The sequence below is a fragment of the Bufo gargarizans genome, chromosome 2, assembly GCF_014858855.1.
Source record: "Bufo gargarizans isolate SCDJY-AF-19 chromosome 2, ASM1485885v1, whole genome shotgun sequence".
In the NCBI taxonomy this organism is placed as follows: Eukaryota; Metazoa; Chordata; class Amphibia; order Anura; family Bufonidae; genus Bufo; species Bufo gargarizans.
The window spans coordinates 498,795,871-498,819,975 of NC_058081.1; the positions used below are offsets into that span (position 1 = coordinate 498,795,871).

At 44.6% G+C, this 24,105-nt stretch overlaps 1 protein-coding gene across 1 annotated transcript in view; it reads right to left on the reverse strand.

Annotated features, from left to right (window-relative positions):
* Positions 1 to 3,561, reverse strand: part of MTPN (myotrophin) — a 42,650-nt gene extending 39,089 nt beyond the window's left edge. The window contains exon 1 of the mRNA XM_044281232.1: positions 3,345 to 3,561. Coding sequence (XP_044137167.1) covers positions 3,345 to 3,416 — 72 coding nt within the window. The 5' untranslated portion in view covers positions 3,417 to 3,561. The remainder of the gene's footprint in view (positions 1 to 3,344) is intronic.
* Positions 3,562 to 24,105: the final 20,544 nt, after the last annotated feature.

Genomic DNA, 24,105 nt, shown 5'->3' on the forward strand with positions numbered 1-24,105 from the left:
TCATCCCCAGCACGGGTAGGAACCTAGGCAGCAGCGCAGGCACTCCGTATGCTGGTCGGATAATACCAGCAAAGTGCAACTCTTTTGGATACCACCATTTCAATATCAAACAGCACCACACATGAGGCGCTGCCTCCCGTCTCTCTCTTCTCTTACATGCTTCTACTTAAAGGAAATCTGTCACTAGCAATGTGTGGTACATGTGACAACAATCTCCCGTATTCTTCATATGTCTGGGCTATGGGGTAGAGTGGCAAGACGAAAGCCTTTTCTGACGAAGAAAAACATCCAAGCCAGGCTACATTTTGCAAAAACACATCTGAAGTCTCCCAAAAGCATGTGGGAAAAGGTGTTATGGTCTGATGAAACCAAGGCTGAACTTTTTGGCCATAATTCCAAGAGATATGTTTGGCGCAAAAACAACACTGCACATCACCAAAAGAACACCATACCTGGGGCCTTAGTTAGGCTAGAGGGAATTATGAACAGTTCCGAATACCAGTCAATATTGTCACAAAACCTTCAGGCTTCTAGAAAGCTGAACATGAAGAGGAACTTCATCTTTCAGCATGACAACGACCCAAAGCATACATCCAAATCAACAAAGGAATGGCTTCACCAGAAGAAGATTAAAGTTTTGGAATGGCCCAGCCAGAGCCCAGAACTGAATCTGATTGGAAATCTGTGGGGTGATCTGAAGAGGGCTGTGCACAGGAGATGCCCTCGCAATCTGACAGATTTGGAGCGTTTTTGCAAAGAGTGGGCAAATCTTGTCAAGTCAAAATGTGCCATGCTGATAGAGTCCTACCCAAAAAGACTGAGTGCTGTAATAAAATCAAAAGGTGCTTCAACAAAGTATTACTTTAAGGCCTCTTTCACACGACCGTATGGCTTTTTCAGTGTTTTGCGGTCCGTTTTAAATGGATCCGTTGTTCCGTTTTTTGTTTCCGTTGCGTTTCCGTTCCGTTTTTCCGTATGGCATGTACAGTATACAGCAATTTCATAGAAAAAAATTGGGCTGGGCATAACATTTTCAATAGATGGCTCCGCAAAAAACGGAACGGATACGGAAAACATACGGATGCATTTCCGTATGTGTTCCGTTTTTTTTGCAGACCCATTGACTTGAATGGAGCCACGGAACGTGATTTGCGGGCAATAATAGGACATGTTCCATCTTTTAACGGAACGGAAAAACGGAAATGGAATGCATACGGAGTACATTCCGTTTTTTTTGCGGAACCATTGAAATTAATGGTTCCGTATACGGTACGCAAAAAACGGCCCGCAAAACGAAAAAAAAAGCAAAAAAAAAACCAGTCGTGTGAAAGAGGCCTAAGTTTATAGGTCACATTAAGGCTCCATTCACTCGTCCGTACTGTGCACAACACAGACACCGGCAATGTGCGTTCCGCATTTTGCGAACTGCACATCGCCGGCACTAATACAATATGCCTATTCCTGTCCGCAATTGCGGACATGTTCTACTCTTTGGGGGAACGGAAATGAGTCCGCAATTCCGTATCCGGGCAGCACATCGTGCGGCCTCTTAGGATTGAATGGGTCCGCAATTCCGGACGTAGGAATGGGGCCTAAAGGTGGAAAAAGTTCTGAAATTATTTATCTTTGCCTCATTTTTTTTACATCACAGAAATCTGACATTTTAACAGGGGGTGTGTAGACTTTTTATATCCACTGTAAGGGCTCCTTCACACTTGCGGCAGGACAGATCCGGCAGGCTGGTCTCCCTGTCGGATCCGTCCTTCTGCTGTTTCGCCGAGCCGCCACTCCGTCCCCATTGACTATAATGGGGACGGGGACTGAGCTCCGGCGCAGCATGGCGAAAGCCGCCGGACTAAAGTCCTGCATGTTCGCCGGAACTCAGCCCCCATCCCCATTATAGTCAATGGGGACGGAGCGGCGGTCCGGCGGCTCAGCGAAACGACGGATCCGACAGGGAGACCAGCCTGCCGGATCCATCCTGCCGCAAGTGTGAAGGAGCCCTTAGTAATGTAATGTATGTACACAGTGACTCCACCAGCAGAATAGAGAGTGCAGCTCTGGAGTGTAATACTGGATGTAACTCAGTATTAGTGATGTTATGTGTGTACACAGTGACTCCAGCAGCAGAATAGAGAGTGCAGCTCTGGAGTATAATACAGTATGCAACTCAGTATTAGTACAGAATAAGTAATGTAATGTGTGTACACAGTGACTCCACCAGCAGAATAGAGAGTGCAGCTCTGGAGTGTAATACTGGATGTAACTCAGTATTAGTGATGTTATGTGTGTACACAGTGACTCCAGCAGCAGATTAGAGAGTGCAGCTCTGGAATATAATACAGTATGCAACTCAGTATTAGTACAGAATAAGTAATGTAATGTGTGTACACAGTGACTCCACCAGCAGAATAGTGAGAACAGCTTTAGAATAAAATATGCTTTATAACTCAGGATCAGTCATATAATGTATGTACACAGTGACTCAGTGTTTTCCAGAGCCTAATATATAAACTTCCCCATCGTCCTCCCCCTGCTGATGGTTAGCTCTGATATTTACTGTCGTGACCCTAATATTGCATAATCCGCTGCCCGGTATACTGACATCAGGGGCCAATGCTCAGAGCATTATAAAGGTTTCTAAACTGGGAAGCATCGGCCTCATCCGTATGAGCTGCAGACGCCTCTCGCTGCCAGGAATCCCAGTAGTAAGTGAACACATAATCCCCCAGAGCCTCACTTACTGGTGTCATGGGTAAAGTTACCTGGGGGAGGGGATGCGCACCCCAGGAGACAGACATACACTCTAGTAACACTTTATAACTAGTAATTCCCTAATACAAACCCTGTGAGCTACCTGGATCTATAGACTACAACTCCCAGCATGCCCTGAAGACTCAGGAGGAGAAGCTGGGAGTGATAGTTTCATGAGTTCCACCTGTGGATGGCTGTCAGTCACATAAGGGTATGTGGATATCATAAGAGAAGGAGGAAGAGTGGAAAGAGCGTCCCCAATCATGAAGATCCACTGCCAGGAGGAGTTGTCTCAGAAAAGGGAAGGGGGCATCCTAAGTGGACTACCCCTAACTAGATTTTAGTGGCTTCCTGTCCACCAATTACAGGACCACCATCACCTTCCATAGAAGCTAGTGGAAAGAGGGCAGGGCCCTCAGTCACGTGACTACTCCCTATATGGAAGAGGGGGAAAAGTTCACTAGGTGGGGCAGCAGAAAAGTTGCATCATGTGACTTGTCCCACTTTTACACCGGCTCATGGGCTCTAACCTGCCCCTGTCCATACACATAAGACCTGACAGCAGCCCCACTGGCGGGGTCTCTCCTCACCCCGGCAATGAACTCCTTCACCGCGTCCAGGTCTCCGTTCTTCAGCGCCCACATCAGTTCTTTGTCACACATGGCTGACGGGGAAGGCGGCGGCGTCACAGGCGGGAGAAGAAGACACACGGCGCGGCCTGACACTGACAGCAGCCTCCAAGGCCTCTATCTATCCACTTCCCACACACTGGACCGCTAAGCCCCGCCCTCCGGCTGCGTCATGACGTCACCGCGCGCGGCTCACATGACTTCCTGACGCAGTCTAACCAGGCGTCTCCTAGCAACCGGCGGCAGCTCAGCATCTGGTGGGAAGAGAGGATGGTGCAGGACCTGTATAGCAACCTGACGGATCGAGAGTTTATTTTCCACCCCCCAATAATGGAATTTCGTTGGTTACTATGGGAAACCGATTTCTTAGCAGTAAATAAAGGCACAGTTTTTTCTGTTTTGGTTCCTTCTCATTTTAACCCCTTAACCACGTCAGCTCCCCTAGCTTAAACCCCCTTAAAGGGAACCTGTCACCAGGATTTTGTGTATAGAGCTGAGGACATGGGCTGCTAGATGGCCGCTAGCACATCCGAAATACCCAGTCCCCATAGCTCTGTGTGCTTTTATTGTGTAAAAAAAACGATTTGATACATATGCAAATTAACCTGAGATGAGTCCTGTCCCTGACTCATCTAACATACAGGACTCATCTCAGGTTAATTTGCATATGTATAAAATCAGTTTTTGGACACAATAAAAGCACACATAGCTATGGGGACTGGGTATTGCGGATGTGCTAGCGGCCATCTAGCAGCCCATGTCCTCAGCCTTATACACAAAATCCTGGTGACAGGTTCCCTTTAACCACTTCAGCCCCGCTAGCTGAAACCCCCTTCATGACCAGAGCACTTTTTACACTTCTGCACTACACTCCTTTCACCGTTTATCGCTCGGTCATGCAACTTACCACCCAAATGAATTTTACCTCCTTTTCTTCTCACTAATGGAGCTTTCATTGGGTGGTATTTTATTGCTGCTGACATTTTTACTTTTTTGTTATTAATCAAAATAACGATTTTTTTGCAAAAAAATGACATTTTTCACTTTCAGCTGTAAAATTTTGCAAACAAAACGACATCCATATATAAGTTTTTAGCCAAATTTATTGTTCTACATGTCTTTGATAAAAAAAAAATGTTTGGGCAAAAAAAAATGGTTTGGGTAAAAGTTATAGCGTTTACACACTATGGTACAAAAATGTGAATTTCCGCTTTTTGAAACAGCTCTGACTTTCTGAGCACCTGTCATGATTCCTGATGTTCTACAATGCCCAGACAGTAGAAAAACCCCACAAATGACCCCATTTCGGAAAGTAGACACCCTAAGGTATTCGCTGATGGGCATAGTGAGTTCATAGAACTTTTTATTTTTTGTCACAAGTTAGCGGAAAATGATGATGATTTTTTATTTTTTCTTACAAAGTCTCATATTCCACTAACTTGCGACAAAAAATAAAAAATTCTAGGAACTCACCGTGCCCCTCACAGAATACCTTGGGGTGTCTTCTTTCCAAAATGGGGTCACTTGTGGGGTAGTTATACTGCCCTGGCAATTTAGGGGCCCATATGTGTGAGAGGTACTTTGCAATCAAAATGTGTAAAAAATGACCGGTGAAATCCGAAAGGTGCACTTTGGAATGTGTGCCCCTTTGCCCACCTTGGCATGCAAAAAAGTGTGACACATCTGGTATCGCCGTACTCAGGAGAAGTTGGGGAATGTGTTTTGGGGTGCCATTTTACATATACCCATGCTGGGTGAGAGAAATATCTTGGCAAAAGACAACTTTTCCCATTTTTTTATACAAAGTTGGCATTTGACCAAGATATTTCTCTCACCCAGCATGGGTATATGTAAAATGACACCCCAAAACACATTCCCCAACTTCTCCTGAGTACGGCGATACCAGATGTGTCACACTTTTTTGCTGCCAAGGTGGGCAAAGGGGCACATATTTCAAAGTGCACCTTTCGGATTTTGCAGGCCATTTTTTACACATTTTGATTGCAAAGTACTTCTCACACAAATGGGCCCCTAAATTGCCAGGGCAGTATAACTACGCCACAAGTGACCCCATTTTGGAAAGAAGACACCCCAAGGTATTCCGTGAGGGGCACGGCGAGTTCCTAGAATTTTTTATTTTTTGTCACAAGTTAGCGGAAAACGATGATTATTTTTTTTTCTCTTTTTTCCTTACAAAGTCTCATATTCCACTAACTTGCGACAAAAAATAAAAAATTCTAGGAACTCGCCATGCCCCTCACGGAATACCTTGGGGTGTCTTCTTTCCAAAATGGGGTCACTTGTGGCGTAGTTATACTGCCCTGGCAATTTAGGGGCCCATATGTGTGAGAGGTACTTTGCAATCAAAATGTGTAAAAAATGACCGGTGAAATCCGAAAGGTGCACTTTGGAATGTGGGCCCCTTTGCCCACCTTGGCTGCAAAAAAGTGTCACACATCTGGTATCGCCGTACTCAGGAGAAGTTGGGCAATGTGTTTTGGGCAAACACTGCGTTTTGGGTGGAGGGCGAACTAAGGTGACACTAATACTATTATAGATCTGACCGTGATCAGTTTTGATCACTTACAGATACTATAAAAGTACAAATGCTGATTAGCGATACGCTAATCAGCGAATAACGGACTGCGGTGCGGTGGGCTGGGCGCTAACCGATCCCTAAACTACGGTACCTAACCAAGGGGCCTAAACTATACCTAAAACCTAACGGTCAATACCAGTGAAAAAAAAATGTGACAGTTTGCACTGATCACTTTTTTCCTTTCACTAGTGCTTGACAGGGGCGATCAAAGGGTTAATTGGGGTTCAGGGGGGTGATCTGGGGCTAGTATGTGATGTTTGGTGTACTCACTGTGTAGCCTGCTCCTCTGCTGGATCCAACCGACGAAAAGAACCAGCAGAGGAGCAGGCAGCCATATAACAGATCATATTTACTAATATGATCTGCTATCTGGCGCTCTGATTGCTTTTTTTAAAAAATCATCAGCTTGCCAGCCGCGATCATTGGCTGGCAAGCTGATGACGATTTACTCCCTGACGAAATGCCGGCCCGAACTGCGCATGCGCGGGCCGGCATAGCGCATCATCTCGCGTCTCGCGAGATAACGCGTATATGCGTCAGTCTGCGCAGCGATGCCGCCTCCGGACCGCACATCTGCGTTAGGCGGTCCAGAGGCGGTTAAAGAGGACCTTTCACTAGTTTAAAAACTAACTATATCAGTGGACAGAGCGGCGCCCAGGGGTCCCCCTGCACTTACTAGTATGTCTGGGCGCCGCTCCGTTCGCCCGGTATAGGCTCCGGTGTCTGCAGCTCCCTCTGTTGTACTGGACTGATTTTTTGTATTAGGCGTGTCCCTTGCTGCAGCGCTGGCCAATCGCAGCGCACAGCTCATAGCCTGGGACTCCTAATACAAAAAATCCGTCCAGTACAACAGAGGGAGGTGCAGACACCGGAGCCTATACCGGGCGAACCAAGTGGCGCCCAGACATACTAGTAAGTGCAGGGGGACCCCTGGGCGCCGCTCTGCCCACTGATATAGTTAGTTTTTAGTTTTTAAACGCGTGAAAGGTCCTCTTTAATGACCAGGCCACTTTTTACACTTCTGCACTACACTACTTTCACGGTTTATTGCTTGGTCATACAACTTACCACCCAAATGAATTTTACCTTCTTTTCTTCTCACTAATAGAGCTTTCATTTGGTGGTTCATTGCTGCTGACATTTTTACTTTTTTTGATATTAATCGAAATTGCCCGAAATTTTTGCAAAAAAAAACATTTTTCACTTTCTGTTGTAAAATTTTTCAATTAAAACTACATTTCTGTATAAATGTTTCTCTAAATTTATTGTTCTACATGTCTTTGATTAAAAAAATGCAATAAATATATTTATTGGTTTGCGCAAAAGTTATAGCGTTTACAAACTATGGTACAAAAATGTGAATTTCCGCTTTTTGAAGCAGCTCTGACTTTCTGAGCACCTGTCATGTTTCCTGAGGTTCTACAATGCCCAGACAGTAGAAAAACCCCACAAATGACCCCATTTCGGAAAGTAGACACCCTAAGGTATTCACTGATGAGCATAGTGAGTTCATGGAAGTTTTTATTTTTTGTCACAAGTTATTGTGAAATTATTTTTTTTATAATTTTTTTATTCCAAAGTCTCATATTCCACTAACTTGTGACAAAAAATACAATTTTACATGAACTCACCATACCCCTCACGGAATACCTTGGGGTGTCTTCTTTTCAAAATGGGGTCACTTGTGGGGTAGTTATACTGCCCTGGCATTTTAGGGGCCCTATAGTGTGAGAAGTAGTTTGGAATCCAAATGCGTAAAAAATGCCCTGTGAAATCCTAAAGGTGCTCCTTGGAATTTGGGCCCCTTTGCCCACCTAGGCTGCAAAAAAGTGTCACACATGTGGTATCACCGTACTCAGGAGAAGTAGAGCAATGTGTTTTGGGGTGTATTTTTACATATACCCATACTGGGTGAGATTAATATCTCTGTAAAAGACAACTTTTCCCATTTTTTTTATACAAAGTTGTCATTTTACAGAGATATTTATCTCACCCAGCATGGGTATATGTAAAAATACACCCCAAAACACATTGCCCTACTTCTCCTGAGTACGGCGATACCACATGTGTGACACTTTTTTGCAGCCTAGGTGCGCAAAGGGGCCCAAATGCCAATGAGTACCTTTTAGGAGAGCATTTTTAGGCATTTGGATTCCAGACTTCTTCTCACGCTTTAGGGCCCCTAAAATGCCAGGGCAGTATAAATACCCCACATGTGACCCCCATTTTGGAAAGAATACACCCCAAGGTATTCCGTGAGGGGCATGGCGAGTTCCTAGAATATTTTTTTTTGCCACAAGTTAGCGGAAAATGATTTGAAACATTTTCCGCTAACTTGTGCAAAGAAATATATATTCTATGAACTCGCCATGCCCCTCACGGAATACCTTGGGGTGTCTCCTTTCCAAAATGGGGTCACTTGTGGGGTATTTATACTGCCCTGGCATTTTAGGGGCCCTAAAGCGTGAAAAGAAGTCTGGAATATAAATGTCTAAAAAAATTTACGCATTTGGATTCTGTGAGGGGTATGGTGAGTTCATGTGAGATTTAATTTTTTTGTCAAAAGTTAGTAAGAAAAAACAAACAAAAAAAAAATTTCCGCTAACTTGTGCCACTTGTGCCCAAAAAAATATCTTCTATGAACTCGCCATGCCCCTCAAAAGTGATCTTTATAGCGCCGCAGCGATTTTACTGTGTTTTTGCAGTGATCTGAAAAAAAAATAATTCTGTCACTGCGGTGGCGCGGACTAAACGCAAGTGTGCGCACAAGATCAGGCCTGATCAGGCGAACACTGCGTTTTTTGTAGAGCCTATAGAACATGCCCTATTCTTAGCCTGGCTTAGCCTGATGCGCCATTGCGGACTGCTGGCATCGACTTCTTCTTGCACTGTGTGCACACGCCGAGAAGGGGACACTGCTACAGGTTGCCGGAAAAGTTTACTGCGAGTAAACCTTTCCGGGATATATTGTTTCACATGCGGGCGTCAGGGAGCCGCTATCTAATAGCGGGAGACTCCCTGAATTTCCGGGAGACTTGAGATCCCTGATATGTTCTGCTCAACTGGGTGGAACCTGCCGGCGTCTCCTTCTCCCAGGCTGGAGCGCTGGCCAATCGCATCACTCAGCTCATAGCCTAAGAGAAAAAAAACCTCTCAGGCTATGAGCTGAGCGATGCGATTGGCCAGCGCTCCAGCCTGGGAGAAGGAGACGCCGGCAGGCTCCACCCAGTTGAACCGAACATATGAAGATAACGGAGCCTATACGGGGAGAACAGAGCGGCGCCCAGGGATAATAGTAAGTGCAGGGAGATCCCTGGGCGCTGCTCTCCATGTCTGTATGCTTAGTTTAGATTTCTTATTGTAGTGAAAGGTCCTCTTTAAGGACCAGGGCATATTTTGTAAATCTGACCAGTGTCACTTTATGTGGTGATAACTTTAAACTTTGACTTATCTAGGCCATTTTGAGATAGTTTTTTCGTCACATATTGTACTTCATGACACTGGTAAAATGGAGTAAAAAAAATGCATTTTTATTTATAAAAAATACCAAATTTACCAAAAATTTGGAAAAATTTGCAAATTTCCAAGTTTCAATTTCTCTACTTCTATAATACATAGTCATACCTACAAAAAATGATTATTACTTTACATTCCCCATATGTCTACTTCATGTTTGGATCATTTTGGGAATGACATTTTATTTTTTGGGGACGTTACAAGGCTTAGAAGTTTAGAAGCAAATCTTTAAATTATTTTCAAAATTTTCAAAAACCCACTTTTTAAGAACCAGTTCAGGTCTAAAGTCACTTTGTGAGGCTTACATAATAGAAACCACCCAAAAATGACCCCATTCTAGAAACTATACCCCAAGGTATTCAAAACTGATTTTACACACTTTGTTAGCCCTTTAGGTGTTCCACAAAAATTAATGGAAAATGTAGAGAAAATTTCAAAATTTCACTTTTTTGGCAGATTTTCCATTTTAATAATTTTTTTCCAGTTACAAAGCAAGAGTTAACAGCCAAACAAAGCTCAATATTTATGGCCTTGATTCTGTAGTTTACAGAAACACCCCATATGTGGTTGTAAACTGCTGTACGAGCACACGACAGGGCACAGAAGGAAAGGAATGCTCTACGGTTTTTGGAAGGCAGATTTTGCTGGACTGGTTTTTTGACACCATGTCCCATTTGAAGCCCCCCTGATGCACCCCTAGAGTAGAAACTCCAAAAAAGTGACCCCATTTTATAAACTACGGGATAGGGTGGCAGCTTTGTTGGTACTATTTTAGGATACATATGATTTTTGGTTGCTCTATATTACACTTTTTGTGAGGCAAGGTAACAAGAAATAGCTGTTTTGGCACCGTTTTTATTTTTTGTTATTTACAACATTCATCTGACAGGTTAGATCATGTGGTATTTTTATAGAGGAGGTTGTCATGGACGCGACAATGGTTGTTTGTTTCAGTTTTACATAACAAAGCATTTTTTTATTTTATTGATTCTTTAGTGTCTCCACAATCTGAAAGCCATAGTTTTATTTTGGGCGACTGTCTTGTGTAGGGGCTCATTTTTTCGGGATGAGATGACGGTTTAATTGGCACTATTTTGGGGTGCGTATGACTTTTTGATCGCTTGCTATTACACTTTTTGTGATGTAAGGTGACAAAAAATGGCTTTTTTTACACCATTTTTATTTTTATTTTTTTACGATATTCATCTGAGGGGTTAGATCATGTGATATTTTAATAGAGCAGGCTATTACGGACACGGTGATACCTAATATGTATACTTTTTTTATTTATATAAGTTTAACACAATAATATCATTTTTGAAACTAAAAAAATCATGTTTTAGTGTCTCCGTATTCTGAGTCATAGTTTTTTTTATTTTTTGGGCGATTGTCTTAGGTAGGGGCTTTTTTGCGGGATAAGATGACGGTTTGATTGGCACTATTTTGGGGTGCATATGACTTTTTAAACACTTGCTATTACACTTTTTGTGTTGTAAGGTGACAAAAAAATGGCATTTTTTCACCTTTTATTTTTTTTTCGGTGTTCATCTGAGGTGTTAGGTCATGTGATATTTTATAGAGCATGTTATTACGGACGTGGCGATACCTAATATGTATACTTTTTTATTTATTTATGTAAGTTTTACACAATAATAACATTTTTGAAACAAAAAAAATTGTTTTAGTGTCTCCATATTCTGAGTCATATTTTTTTTAATATTTTGGGCGATTGTCTTAGGTAGGGGCTCATATTTTGCGGGATGAGGAGACGGTTAGATTGGTACTATTTTGGTGGGTATACGCCTTTTTGATCTCTTGTTGTTGTACTTTTAGTGATGTAAGGTGACCAAAAATGGTTTATTTAGCACAGTTTTTATTTTTTATTTTTTACGGTGTTCATCTGAGGGGTTAGGTCATGTGATATGTTTATAGAGCCGGTCGATACAGACCCGGTGATACCTAATATGTGAACTTTTTTTTTTCAAAATTTTTTTTACTTTATTTCAGGGAAATTACTTCTTTTTTTTTTTTTTTACTTGAAACTTTTAATTTTTGGGGGGGAAAACTTTATTTTTTTAACTTTTTTCACTTTATTTTTTGTCCCACTTTGGGACTTCAACTTTTGGGGGTCTGATCCCCTTTACAATGCATTCCAATACTTCTGTATTGGAATTCATTGGCTGTATGAGTAAGGCCTCATGTGGCCGTTGTTCCGTTTTCCGTTATTTTCTGCGGACCCATTGACTTTCAATGGGTCCGTTGAAAACTCGGACAATGCACCGTTTGTCATCCGCCTCCGTGATCCGTGTATCCTGTCCGTCAATAAAATATGACCTGTCCTATTTCTTTGACGGACAACGGTTCACGGACCCATTCAAGTCAATGGGTCCGTGAAAAAACACAGATGCACACAAGATTGGCATCCGTATCCATGATCCGTGTCCGTAGGCTACTTTCATACAGACGGATCCGAAGATCCGTCTGCATAAAAGCTTTTTCAGAGCTGAGTTTTCACTTCGTGAAAACTCATATCCGACAGTATATTCTAACACAGAGGCGTTCCCATGGTGATGGGGACGCTTCTAGTTAGAATATAATACGAACTGTGTACATGACTGCCCCCTGCTGCCTGGCAGCACCCGATCTCTTACAGGGGACTGTGATCCGCACAATTAACCCCTCCCTCTATTGTATTAATATCATTGGTCACCAGCCCTGTACCTCACATGGATCCAGAGATCTCTCCATTCATTTATCTGCTAGATTTATACCAAGCTGAAAGCTCAAAGGATGTCTTTTCTGCTGCAGCTAAGGGGGCGTGTCCATACTCACCCTATCACAGCTCAGGAAGCAGTTGAAACTGAGCATGTGTGGCCATCTCAGTAAGCAGGACAAGGAAATAAGAAAGAGAGCAGGTGGTGTTACACAGATACATCTTATTGAATAACTCAGTAGTAGAGTTGAGCGGACACCTGGATGTTCGGGTTCGAGAATTTTGGCCGAACTTCCCGGAAATGTTCGGGTTCGGGATCCGAACCCGATCCGAACTTCGTCCCGAACCCGAACCCCATTGAAGTCAATGGGGACCCGAACTTTTCGGCACTAAAAAGGCTGTAAAACAGCCCAGGAAAGAGCTAGAAGGCTGCAAAAGGCAGCAACATGTAGGTAAATCCCCTGCAAACAAATGTGGATAGGGAAATGAATAAAAATAAAATAAATAAAAATTAACCAATATCAATTGGAGAGAGGTCCCATAGCAGAGAATCAGGCTTCACGTCAGCCACCACTGCAACAGTCCATTGGCATATATTTAGGCCCAGGCACCCAGGCAGAGGAGAGAGGTCCCGTAACAGAGAATCTGGCTTCATGTCAGCAGAGAATCAGTCTGCATGTCATAGAAGAGAATCAGGCTTCACGTCAGCCACCACTGCAACAGTCCATTGTCATATATTTAGGCCCAGGCACCCAGCCAGAGGAGAGAGGTCCCGTAACAAAGAATCTGGCTTCATGTCAGCAGAGAATCAGTCTGCATGTCATAGAAGAGAATCAGGCTTCACGTCAGCCACCACTGCAACAGTCCATTGGCATATATTTAGGCCCAGGTACCCAGCCAGAGGAGAGAGGTCCCGTAACAGAGAATCTGGCTTCATGTCAGCAGAGAATCAGTCTGCATGTCATAGCAGAGAATCAGGCTTCACGTCAGCCACCACTGTAACAGTCCATTGTCATATATTTAGGCCCAGGCACTCAGCCAGAGGAGACAGGTCCCGTAACAGAGAATCTGGCTTCATGTCAGCAGAGAATCAGTCTGCATGTCATAGCAGAGAATCAGGCTTCACGTCAGCCACCACTGTAACAGTCCATTGTCATATATTTAGGCCCAGCACCCAGGCAGAGGAGAGAGGTCCCGTAACAGAGAATCTGGCTTCATGTCAGCAGAGAATCAGTCTGCATGTTATAGCAGAGAATCAGGCTTCACGTCAGCCACCACTGTAACAGTCCATTGTCATATATTTAGGCCCAGAAACCCAGCCAGAGGAGAGAGGTCCCGTAACAGAGAATCTGGCTTCATGTCAGCAGAGAATCAGTCTGCATGTCATAGAAGAGAATCAGGCTTCACGTCAGCCACCACTGCAACAGTCCATTGGCATATATTTAGGCCCAGGTACCCAGCCAGAGGAGAGAGGTCCCGTAACAGAGAATCTGGCTTCATGTCAGCAGAGAATCAGTCTGCATGTCATAGCAGAGAATCAGGCTTCACGTCAGCCACCACTGTAACAGTCCATTGTCATATATTTAGGCCCAGGCACTCAGCCAGAGGAGAGAGGTCCCGTAACAGAGAATCTGGCTTCATGTCAGCAGAGAATCAGTCTGCATGTCATAGCAGAGAATCAGGCTTCACGTCAGCCACCACTGTAACAGTCCATTGTCATATATTTAGGCCCAGCACCCAGGCAGAGGAGAGAGGTCCCGTAACAGAGAATCTGGCTTCATGTCAGCAGAGAATCAGTCTGCATGTTATAGCAGAGAATCAGGCTTCACGTCAGCCACCACTGTAACAGTCCATTGTCATATATTTAGGCCCAGAAACCCAGCCAGAGGAGAGAGGTCCCGTAACAGAGAATCTGGCTTCATGTCAGCAGAGAATCAGTCTGCATGTCATAGCAGAGAATCAGGCTTCACGTCAGCCACCACTGCAACAGTCCATTGTCATATATTTAGGCCCAGGCACCCAGCCAGAGGAGAGAGGTCCCGTAACAGAGAATCTGGCTTCATGTCAGCAGAGAATCAGTCTGCATGTCATAGCAGAGAATCAGGTTTCACGTCAGCCACCAGTGTAACAGTCCATTGGCATATATTTAGGCCCAGCACCCAGGCAGAGGAGAGAGGTCCCGTAACAGAGAATCTGGCTTCATGTCAGCAGAGAATCAGTCTGCATGTCATAGCAGAGAGTTAGGCTTCACGTCAGCCACCACTGTAACAGTCCATTGTCATATATTTAGGCCCAGGCACCCAGCCAGAGGAGAGAGGTCCCATAACAGAGAATCTGGCTTCATGTCAGCAGAGAATCAGTCTGCATGCCATAGAAGAGAATCAGGCTTCACGTCAGCCACCACTGCAACAGTCCATTGGCATATATTTAGGCCCAGGTACCCAGCCAGAGGAGAGAGGTCCCGTAACAGAGAATCTGGCTTCATGTCAGCAGAGAATCAGTCTGCATGTCATAGCAGAGAATCAGGCTTCATGTCAGCCAACATTGGAACAGTCCATTGGCATATATTTAAGCCCCGGCACCCAGACAGAGGAGATGTTCATTCAACTTTGGGTTGCCCCGCAATATAATGGTAAAATGAATATAAAAATAGGATTGAATGAGGAAGTGCCCTGGAGTACAATAATATATGGTTAAGGGGAGGTAGTTAATGTCTAATCTACACAAGGGATGGACAGGTCCTGTGGGATCCATGCCTGGTTCATTTTTATGAACGTCAGCTTGTCCACATTGGCTGTAGACAGTCGGCTGCGTTTGCCTGTAATGACGCCTCCTGCCGTGCTGAATACACGTTCAGACAAAACGCTGGCCGCCGGGCAGGCCAGCACCTCCAAGGCATAAAAGGCTAGCTCTGGCCACGTGGACAATTTGGTGACCCAGAAGTTGAATGGGGCCGAACCATCAGTCAGTACGTGGAGGGGTGTGCACACGTACTGTTCCACCATGTTAGTGAAATGTTGCCTCCTGCTAACACGTTGCGTATCAGGTGGTGGTGCAGTTAGCTGTGGCGTGTTGACAAAACTTTTCCACATCTCTGCCATGCTAACCCTTCCCCTGTGACATTTGGGAATGCTTTCAGTAGCGCGTCTACCAACGTGCGCTTGTACTCGCGCATCTTCCTATCACGCTCCAGTGAAGGAAGTAAGGTGGGCACATTGTCATTGTAGTGTGGATCCAGCAGGGTGGCAACCCAGTAGTCCGCACACGTTAAAATGTGGGCAACTCTGCTGTCGTTGCGCAGGCACTGCAGCATGTAGTCGCTCATGTGTGCCAGGCTGCCCAGAGGTAAGGACAAGCTGTCCTCTGTGGGAGGCGTATCGTCATCGTCTTGCCTTTCCCCCCAGCCACGCACCAGTGATGGACCCGAGCTGCGTTGGGTGCCACCCCGCCGTGACCATGCTTCATCCTCATCCTCCTCCACCTCCTCCTCATCCTCGTCCTCCTCGTCCTCCAGTAGTGGGCCCTGGCTGGCCACATTTGTACCTGGCCTCTGCTGTTGCAAAAAAACTCCCTCTGAGTCACTTCGATGAGACTGGCCTGAAAGTGCTAAAAATGACCCCTCTTCCTCCTCCTCCTCCTCCTGGGCCACCTCCTCTTCCATCATCGCCCTAAGTGTTTTCTCAAGGAGACATAGAAGTGGTATTGTAACGCTGATAACGGCATCATCGCCACTGGCCATGTTGGTGGAGTACTCGAAACAGCGCAACAGGGCACACAGGTCTCGCATGGAGGCCCAGTCATTGGTGGTGAAGTGGTGCTGTTCCATAGTGCGACTGACCCGTGCGTGCTGCAGCTGAAACTCCACTATGGCCTGCTGCTGCTCGCACAGTCTGTCCAGCATGTGCAAGGTGGAGTTCCACCTGGTGGGCACGTCGCATATGAGGCGGTGAGCGGGAAGGCCGAAGTTACGCTGTAGCGCAGACAGGCGAGCAGCGGCAGGATGTGAACGCCGGAAGCGCGAACAGACGGCCCGCACTTTATGCAGCAGCTCTGACATGTCGGGGTAATTGTGAATTAACTTCTGCACCACCAAATTCAGCACATGCGCCAAGCAAGGGATGTGCGTCAAACCGGCTAGTCCCAGAGCTGCAACGAGATTTCGCCCATTATCACACACCACCAGGCCGGGCTTGAGGCTCACCGGCAGCAACCACTCGTCGGTCTGTTGTTCTATACCCCGCCACAACTCCTGTGCGGTGTGGGGCCTGTCCCCCAAACATATGAGTTTCAGAATGGCCTGCTGACGTTTACCCCGGGCTGTGCTGAAGTTGGTGGTGAAGGTGTGTGGCTGACTGGATGAGCAGGTGGAAGAAGAGGAGGAGGAAGCCGAGAAGGAGGAGATGGCAACAGGAGGCAAAGAATGTTGCCCTGCGATCCTTGGCGGCGGAAGGACGTGCGCCAAACAGCTCTCCGCCTGGGGCCCAGCTGCCACTACATTTACCCAGTGTGCAGTTAGGGAGATATAGCGTCCCTGGCTGTGCTTACTGGTCCACGTATCTGTGGTTAGGTGGACCTTGCCACAGATGGCGTTGCGCAGTGCACACTTGATTTTATCGGATACTTGGTTGTGCAGGGAAGGCACGGCTCTCTTGGAGAAGTAGTGCCGGCTAGGAACAACATACTGTGGGACAGCAAGCGGCATGAGCTGTTTGAAGCTGTCTGTGTCCACCAGCCTAAATGACAGCATTTCATAGGCCAGTAGTTTAGAAATGCTGGCATTCAGGGCCAGGGATCGAGGGAATGTTTGTGAGATGGAGAGCTGAACGCTGCCGTGTGACATGGTTGAGATGCTTGGTGACGGAGGTGGTGGTGGTGTTGGTGGTACATCCCCTGTTTGCTGGGCGGCAGGTGCCAACGTTCCTCCAGAGGCGGAGGAAGAGGCCGAGGCGGCAGCAGCAGAAGAGGCCGAGGCGGCAGCAGCAGAAGAGGTAGCAGGGGGAGCCTGAGTGACTTCCTTGGTTTTAAGGTGTTTACTCCACTGCAGTTCATGCTTTGCATGCAGGTGCCTGGTCATGCAGGTTGTGCTAAGGTTCAGAACGTTAATGCCTCGCTTCAGGCTCTGATGGCATAGCGTGCAAACCACTCGGGTCTTGTCATCAGCACATTGTTTGAAGAAGTGCCATGCCAGGGAACTCCTTGAAGCTGCCTTTGGGGTGCTCGGTCCCAGATGGCGGCGGTCAGTAGCAGGTGGAGTCTCTTGGCGGCGGGTGTTCTGCTTTTGCCCACTGCTCCCTCTTTTGCTACGCTGTTGGCTCGGTCTCACCACTGCCTCTTCCTCTGAACTGTGAAAGTCAGTGGCACGACCTTCATTCCATGTGGGGTCTAGGACCTCATCGTCCTCTGCATCGTCTTCCACCCAGTCTTGATCCCTGACCTCCTGTTCAGTCTGCACACTGCAGAAAGACGCAGCAGTTGGCACCTGTGTTTCGTCATCATCAGAGACATGCTGAGGTGGTATTCCCATGTCCTCATCATCTGGAAACATAAGTGGTTGCATTCTATGTCTTCCACCGCTGGGGAAGGGCTGGGTGGATGCCCTTGGGAAACCCTGCCAGCGGAGTCTTCAAACAGCATAAGAGACTGCTGCATAACTTGAGGCTCAGACAGTTTCCCTGGTATGCATGGGGGTGATGTGACAGACTGATGGGCTTGGTTTTCAGGCGCCATCTGTGCGGTTTCTGCAGAAGACGGGGGAGATAATGTGAACGTGCTGGATCCACTGTCGGCCACCCAATTGACTAATGCCTGTACCTGCTCAGGCCTTACCATCCTTAGAACGGCATTGGGCCCCACCAAATATCGCTGTAAATTATGGCGGCTACTGGGACCTGAGGTAGTTGGTACACTAGGACGTGTGGCTGTGGCAGAACGGCCACGTCCTCTCCCAGCACCAGAGGGTCCACTAACACCACCACGACCATGTCCGCGTCCGCGTCCTTTACTAGATGTTTTCCTCATTGTTATCGTTCACCACAACAACAAAAATATTATTTGACCTAATGTATTGAATTCAAATTCAGGCCTTTTTTTAAAGACAACTAACACTATCTGGCTATCTATTTAGGTACCGTATTACACTAATACAGGCACAGCAGTAACCACAGATTTAGCTGACTATAAATTTGAGGACTATTATTTAGGCGCTGGGTGACAGGTATAGGTTTACTGACAGAATTAGACTTGGAAATGCACAGTAGCGTGTTTGTGAAGTTATTCAGAATGACCCTATGTGCACCTTGAATCTGATATACCCTTTTAGGGATACATTTAAAGTAGGCCTGATACAGCAGAAACCACTAAATTAGGAAATTGCTAAATTGGGAATTGTATTTCAACCCAGAACAAAAACTGTGCTTTGACGGACACTAAATAACTTGACCAGCCACACCAGTAACGACAGATTTAGCCGGATATAAATTTGAGGCCTAGTATTTAGGCGCTGGGTGACAGGTATAGGTTTACTGACAGAATTAGACTTGGAAATGCACAGTAGCGTGTGTGTGAAGTTATTCAGAATGACCCTATGTGCACCTTGAATCTGATATACCCTTTTAGGGATAAATTTAAAGTAGGCCTGATACAGCAGAAACCACTAAATTAGGAAATTGCTAAATTGGGAATTGTATTTCAACCCAGAACAAAAACTGTGCTTTGACGGACACTAAATAACTTGACATGCCACACCAGTAACGACAGATTTAGCTGGATATAAATTTGAGGCCTAGTATTTAGGCGCTGGGTGACAGGTATAGGTTTACTGACAGAATTAGACTTGGAAATGCACAGTAGCGTGTGTGTGAAGTTATTCAGAATGACCCTATGTGCACCTTGAATCTGATATACCCTTTTAGGGATAAATTTAAAGTAGGCCTGATACAGCAGAAACCACTAAATTAGGAAATTGCTAAATTGGGAATTGTATTTCAACCCAGAACAAAAACTGTGCTTTGACGGACACTAAATAACTTGACCAGCCACACCAGTAACGACAGATTTAGCTGGATATAAATTTGAGGCCTAGTATTTAGGCGCTGGGTGACAGGTATAGGTTTACTGACAGAATTAGACTTGGAAATGCACAGTAGCGTGTGTGTGAAGTTATTCAGAATGACCCTATGTGCACCTTGAATCTGATATACCCTTTTAGGGATCAATTTAAAGTAGGCCTGATACAGCAGAAACCACTAAATTAGGAAATTGCTAAATTGGGAATTGTATTTCAACCCAGAACAAAAACTGTGCTTTGACGGACACTAAATAACTTGACCAGCCACACCAGTAACGACAGATTTAGCTGGATATAAATTTGAGGCCTAGTATTTAGGCGCTGGGTGACAGGTATAGGTTTACTGACAGAATTAGACTTGGAAATGCACAGTAGCGTGTGTGTGAAGTTATTCAGAATGACCCTATGTGCACCTTGAATCTGATATACCCTTTTAGGGATAAATTTAAAGTAGGCCTGATACAGCAGAAACCACTAAATTAGGAAATTGCTAAATTGGGAATTGTATTTCAACCCAGAACAAAAAATGTGCTTTGACGGACACTAAATAACTTGACCAGCCACACCAGTAACGACAGATTTAGCTGGATATAAATTTGAGGCCTAGTATTTAGGCGCTGGGTGACAGGTATAGGTTTACTGACAGAATTAGACTTGGAAATGCACAGTAGCGTGTGTGTGAAGTTATTCAGAATGACCCTATGTGCACCTTGAATCTGATATACCCTTTTAGGGATAAATTTAAAGTAGGCCTGATACAGCAGAAACCACTAAATTAGGAAATTGCTAAATTGGGAATTGTATTTCAACCCAGAACAAAAACTGTGCTTTGACGGACACTAAATAACTTGACCAGCCACAGCAGTAACGACAGATTTAGCTGGATATAAATTTGAGGCCTAGTATTTAGGCGCTGGGTGACAGGTATAGGTTTACTGACAGAATTAGACTTGGAAATGCACAGTAGCATGTGTGTGAAGTTTTTCAGAATGACCCTATGTGCACCTTGAATCTGATATACCCTTTTAGGGATAAATTTAAAGTAGGCCTGATACAGCAGAAACCACTAAATTAGGAAATTGCTAAATTGGGAATTGTATTTCAACCCAGAACAAAAACTGTGCTTTGACGGACACTAAATAACTTGACCAGCCACACCAGTACAGCAGTAATGACAGATTTAGCTGGATATAAATTTGAGGCCTAGTATTTAGGCGCTGGGTGACAGGTATACGTTTACTGACAGAATTAGACTTGGAAATGCACAGTAGCATGTGTGTGAAGTTTTTCAGAATGACCCTATGTGCACCTTGAATCTGATATACCCTTTTAGGGATAAATTTAAAGTAGGCCTGATACAGCAGAAACCACTAAATTAGGAAATTGCTAAATTGGGAATTGTATTTCAACCCAGAACAAAAAATGTGCTTTGACGGACACTAAATAACTTGACCAGCCACACCAGTAACGACAGATTTAGCTGGATATAAATTTGAGGCCTAGTATTTAGGCGCTGGGTGACAGGTATAGGTTTACTGACAGAATTAGACTTGGAAATGCACAGTAGCGTGTGTGTGAAGTTATTCAGAATGACCCTATGTGCACCTTGAATCTGATATACCCTTTTAGGGATAAATTTAAAGTAGGCCTGATACAGCAGAAACCACTAAATTAGGAAATTGCTAAATTGGGAATTGTATTTCAACCCAGAACAAAAACTGTGCTTTGACGGACACTAAATAACTTGACCAGCCACAGCAGTAACGACAGATTTAGCTGGATATAAATTTGAGGCCTAGTATTTAGGCGCTGGGTGACAGGTATAGGTTTACTGACAGAATTAGACTTGGAAATGCACAGTAGCATGTGTGTGAAGTTTTTCAGAATGACCCTATGTGCACCTTGAATCTAATATACCCTTTTAGGGATAAATTTAAAGTAGGCCTGATACAGCAGAAACCACTAAAATAGGAAATTGCTAAATTGTGAATTGTATTTCAACCCAGAACAAAAACTGTGCTTTGACGGACACTAAATAACTTGACCAGCCACACCAGTACAGCAGTAACGACAGATTTAGCTGGATATAAATTTGAGGCCTAGTATTTAGGCGCTGGGTGACAGGTATACGTTTACTGACAGAATTAGACTGGGATATGCACAGTAGCGTGTGTGTGAAGTTATTCAGAATGACCCTATGTGCACCTTGAATCTAATATACCCTTTTAGGGATAAATTTAAAGTAGGCCTGATACAGCAGAAACCACTAAATTAGAAAATTGCTAAATTGGGAATTGTATTTCAACCTAGAACAAAAACTGTGCTTTGACGGACACTAAATAACTTGACCAGCCACACCAGTAACGACAGATTTAGCTGGATATAAATTTGAGGCCTAGTATTTAGGCGCTGGGTGACAGGTATAGGTTTACTGACAGAATTAGACTTGGAAATGCACAGTAGCGTGTGTGTGAAGTTATTCAGAATGACCCTATGTGCACCTTGAATCTGATATACCCTTTTAGGGATAAATTTAAAGTAGGCCTGATACAGCAGAAACCACTAAATTAGGAAATTGCTAAATTGGGAATTGTATTTTAACCCAGAACAAAAACTGTGCTTTGACGGACACTAAATAACTTGACCAGCCACACCAGTAACGACAGATTTAGCTGGATATAAATTTGAGGCCTAGTATTTAGGCGCTGGGTGACAGGTATAGGTTACACTGACAGAATTGGACTTGGAAATGCACAGTAGCATGTGTGTGAAGTTTTTCAGAATGACCCTATGTGCACCTTGAATCTGATATACCCTTTTAGGGATAAATTTAAAGTAGGCCTGATACAGCAGAAACCACTAAATTAGGAAATTGCTAAATTGGGAATTGTATTTCAACCCAGAACAAAAACTGTGCTTTGACGGACACTAAATAACTTGACCAGCCACACCAGTACAGCAGTAACGACAGATTTAGCTGGATATAAATTTGAGGCCTACTATTTAGGCACTGGGTGACAGGTATACGTTTACTGACAGAATTAGACTGGGATATGCACAGTAGCGTGTGTGTGAATTTATTCAGAATGACCCTATGTGCACCTTGAATCTAATATACCCTTTTAGGGATAAATTTAAAGTAGGCCTGATACAGCAGAAACCACTAAATTAGGAAATTGCTAAATTGGGAATTGTATTTCAACCCAGAACAAAAACTGTGCTTTGACGGACACTAAATAACTTGACCAGCCACACCAGTAACGACAGATTTAGCTGGATATAAATTTGAGGCCTAGTATTTAGGCGCTGGGTGACAGGTATAGGTTTACTGACAGAATTAGACTTGGAAATGCACAGTAGCGTGTGTGTGAAGTTATTCAGAATGACCCTATGTGCACCTTGAATCTGATATACCCTTTTAGGGATAAATTTAAAGTAGGCCTGATACAGCAGAAACCACTAAATTAGGAAATTGCTAAATTGGGAATTGTATTTCAACCCAGAACAAAAACTGTGCTTTGACGGACACTAAATAACTTGACCAGCCACAGCAGTAACGACAGATTTAGCTGGATATAAATTTGAGGCCTAGTATTTAGGCGCTGGGTGACAGGTATACGTTTACTGACAGAATTAGACTGGGATATGGCCAAAAAATAACCACACTATTGATGGTTAAATGCACTTGGTGTGACAGCTTGACCAATCACACTATTGAGGGTTAAATGCACTTGGTGACAGGCGCAGCTTACCCCTGATGTAGTATATGGCCAAAAAATAACCAGACTATTGCTGGTTAAATGCACTTGGTGTGACAGCTTGACCCTTATGTAGGATTTAGCCAAAAAACAACCACACCATTGAGGGTTAAATGCACTTGGTGACAGCTTGCCCCTTATGTAGTATATGGCCAGAAAATAACCAGACTATTGCTGGTTAAATGCACTTGGTGTGACAGCTTCACCCTGATGTAGGATTTAGCCAAAAAACAACCACACCATTGAGGGTTAAATGCACTTGGTGGCAGCTTGTGCTGGCACACCACAAGACACAAAATGGCCGCCGATCACCCCAGAAAAAAGTGACTGAAAAACGCTCTGGGCAGCCTAAAAACAGTGAGCAATTCAATAGCAGCAGTTCAATCATCCACAGCTGCAGATCGATCTCTGAATGAAGTCTTTTGGAGGAGTTAATCAGCTTAATCTCGCCCTAACGTCGCGGCTGCAACCTCTCCCTACGCTAATCAGAGCAGAGTGACGGGCGGCGCTATGTGACTCCAGCTTAAATAGAGGCTGGGTCACATGGTGCTCTGGCCAATCACAGCCATGCCAATAGTAGGCATGGCTGTGACGGCCTCTTGGGGCAAGTAGTATGACGCTTGTTGATTGGCTGCTTTGCAGCCTTTCAAAAAGCGCCAAGAAAGCGACGAACACCGAACCCGAACCCGGACTTTTACGAAAATGTCCAGGTTCGGGTCCGTGTCACGGACACCCCAAAATTCAGTACGAACCCGAACTATACAGTTCGGGTTCGCTCATCCCTACTCAGTAGCCATACAAAATTTTTAATTACTTGCAATTGCAAAAGTATTCAGATCTAGGTGCTGGTTTGAAAACTGTAAAATATTTTTCGTGGGACAACCCCTTTAAGTAAACAAAAATCATATAGTCTCATGAGGCAAATGTAGCTGGAGCCATAGATTTCCCAGGCCAGATACATTTTATGGGCTGGAAGGATATGGATGAGAAGTACTGTACAGTAATGCGACATGTATGGGGAAAAACTGAGAGAAAATCTTAAAATGTTCATTTTCAGTATAGCCGTACTC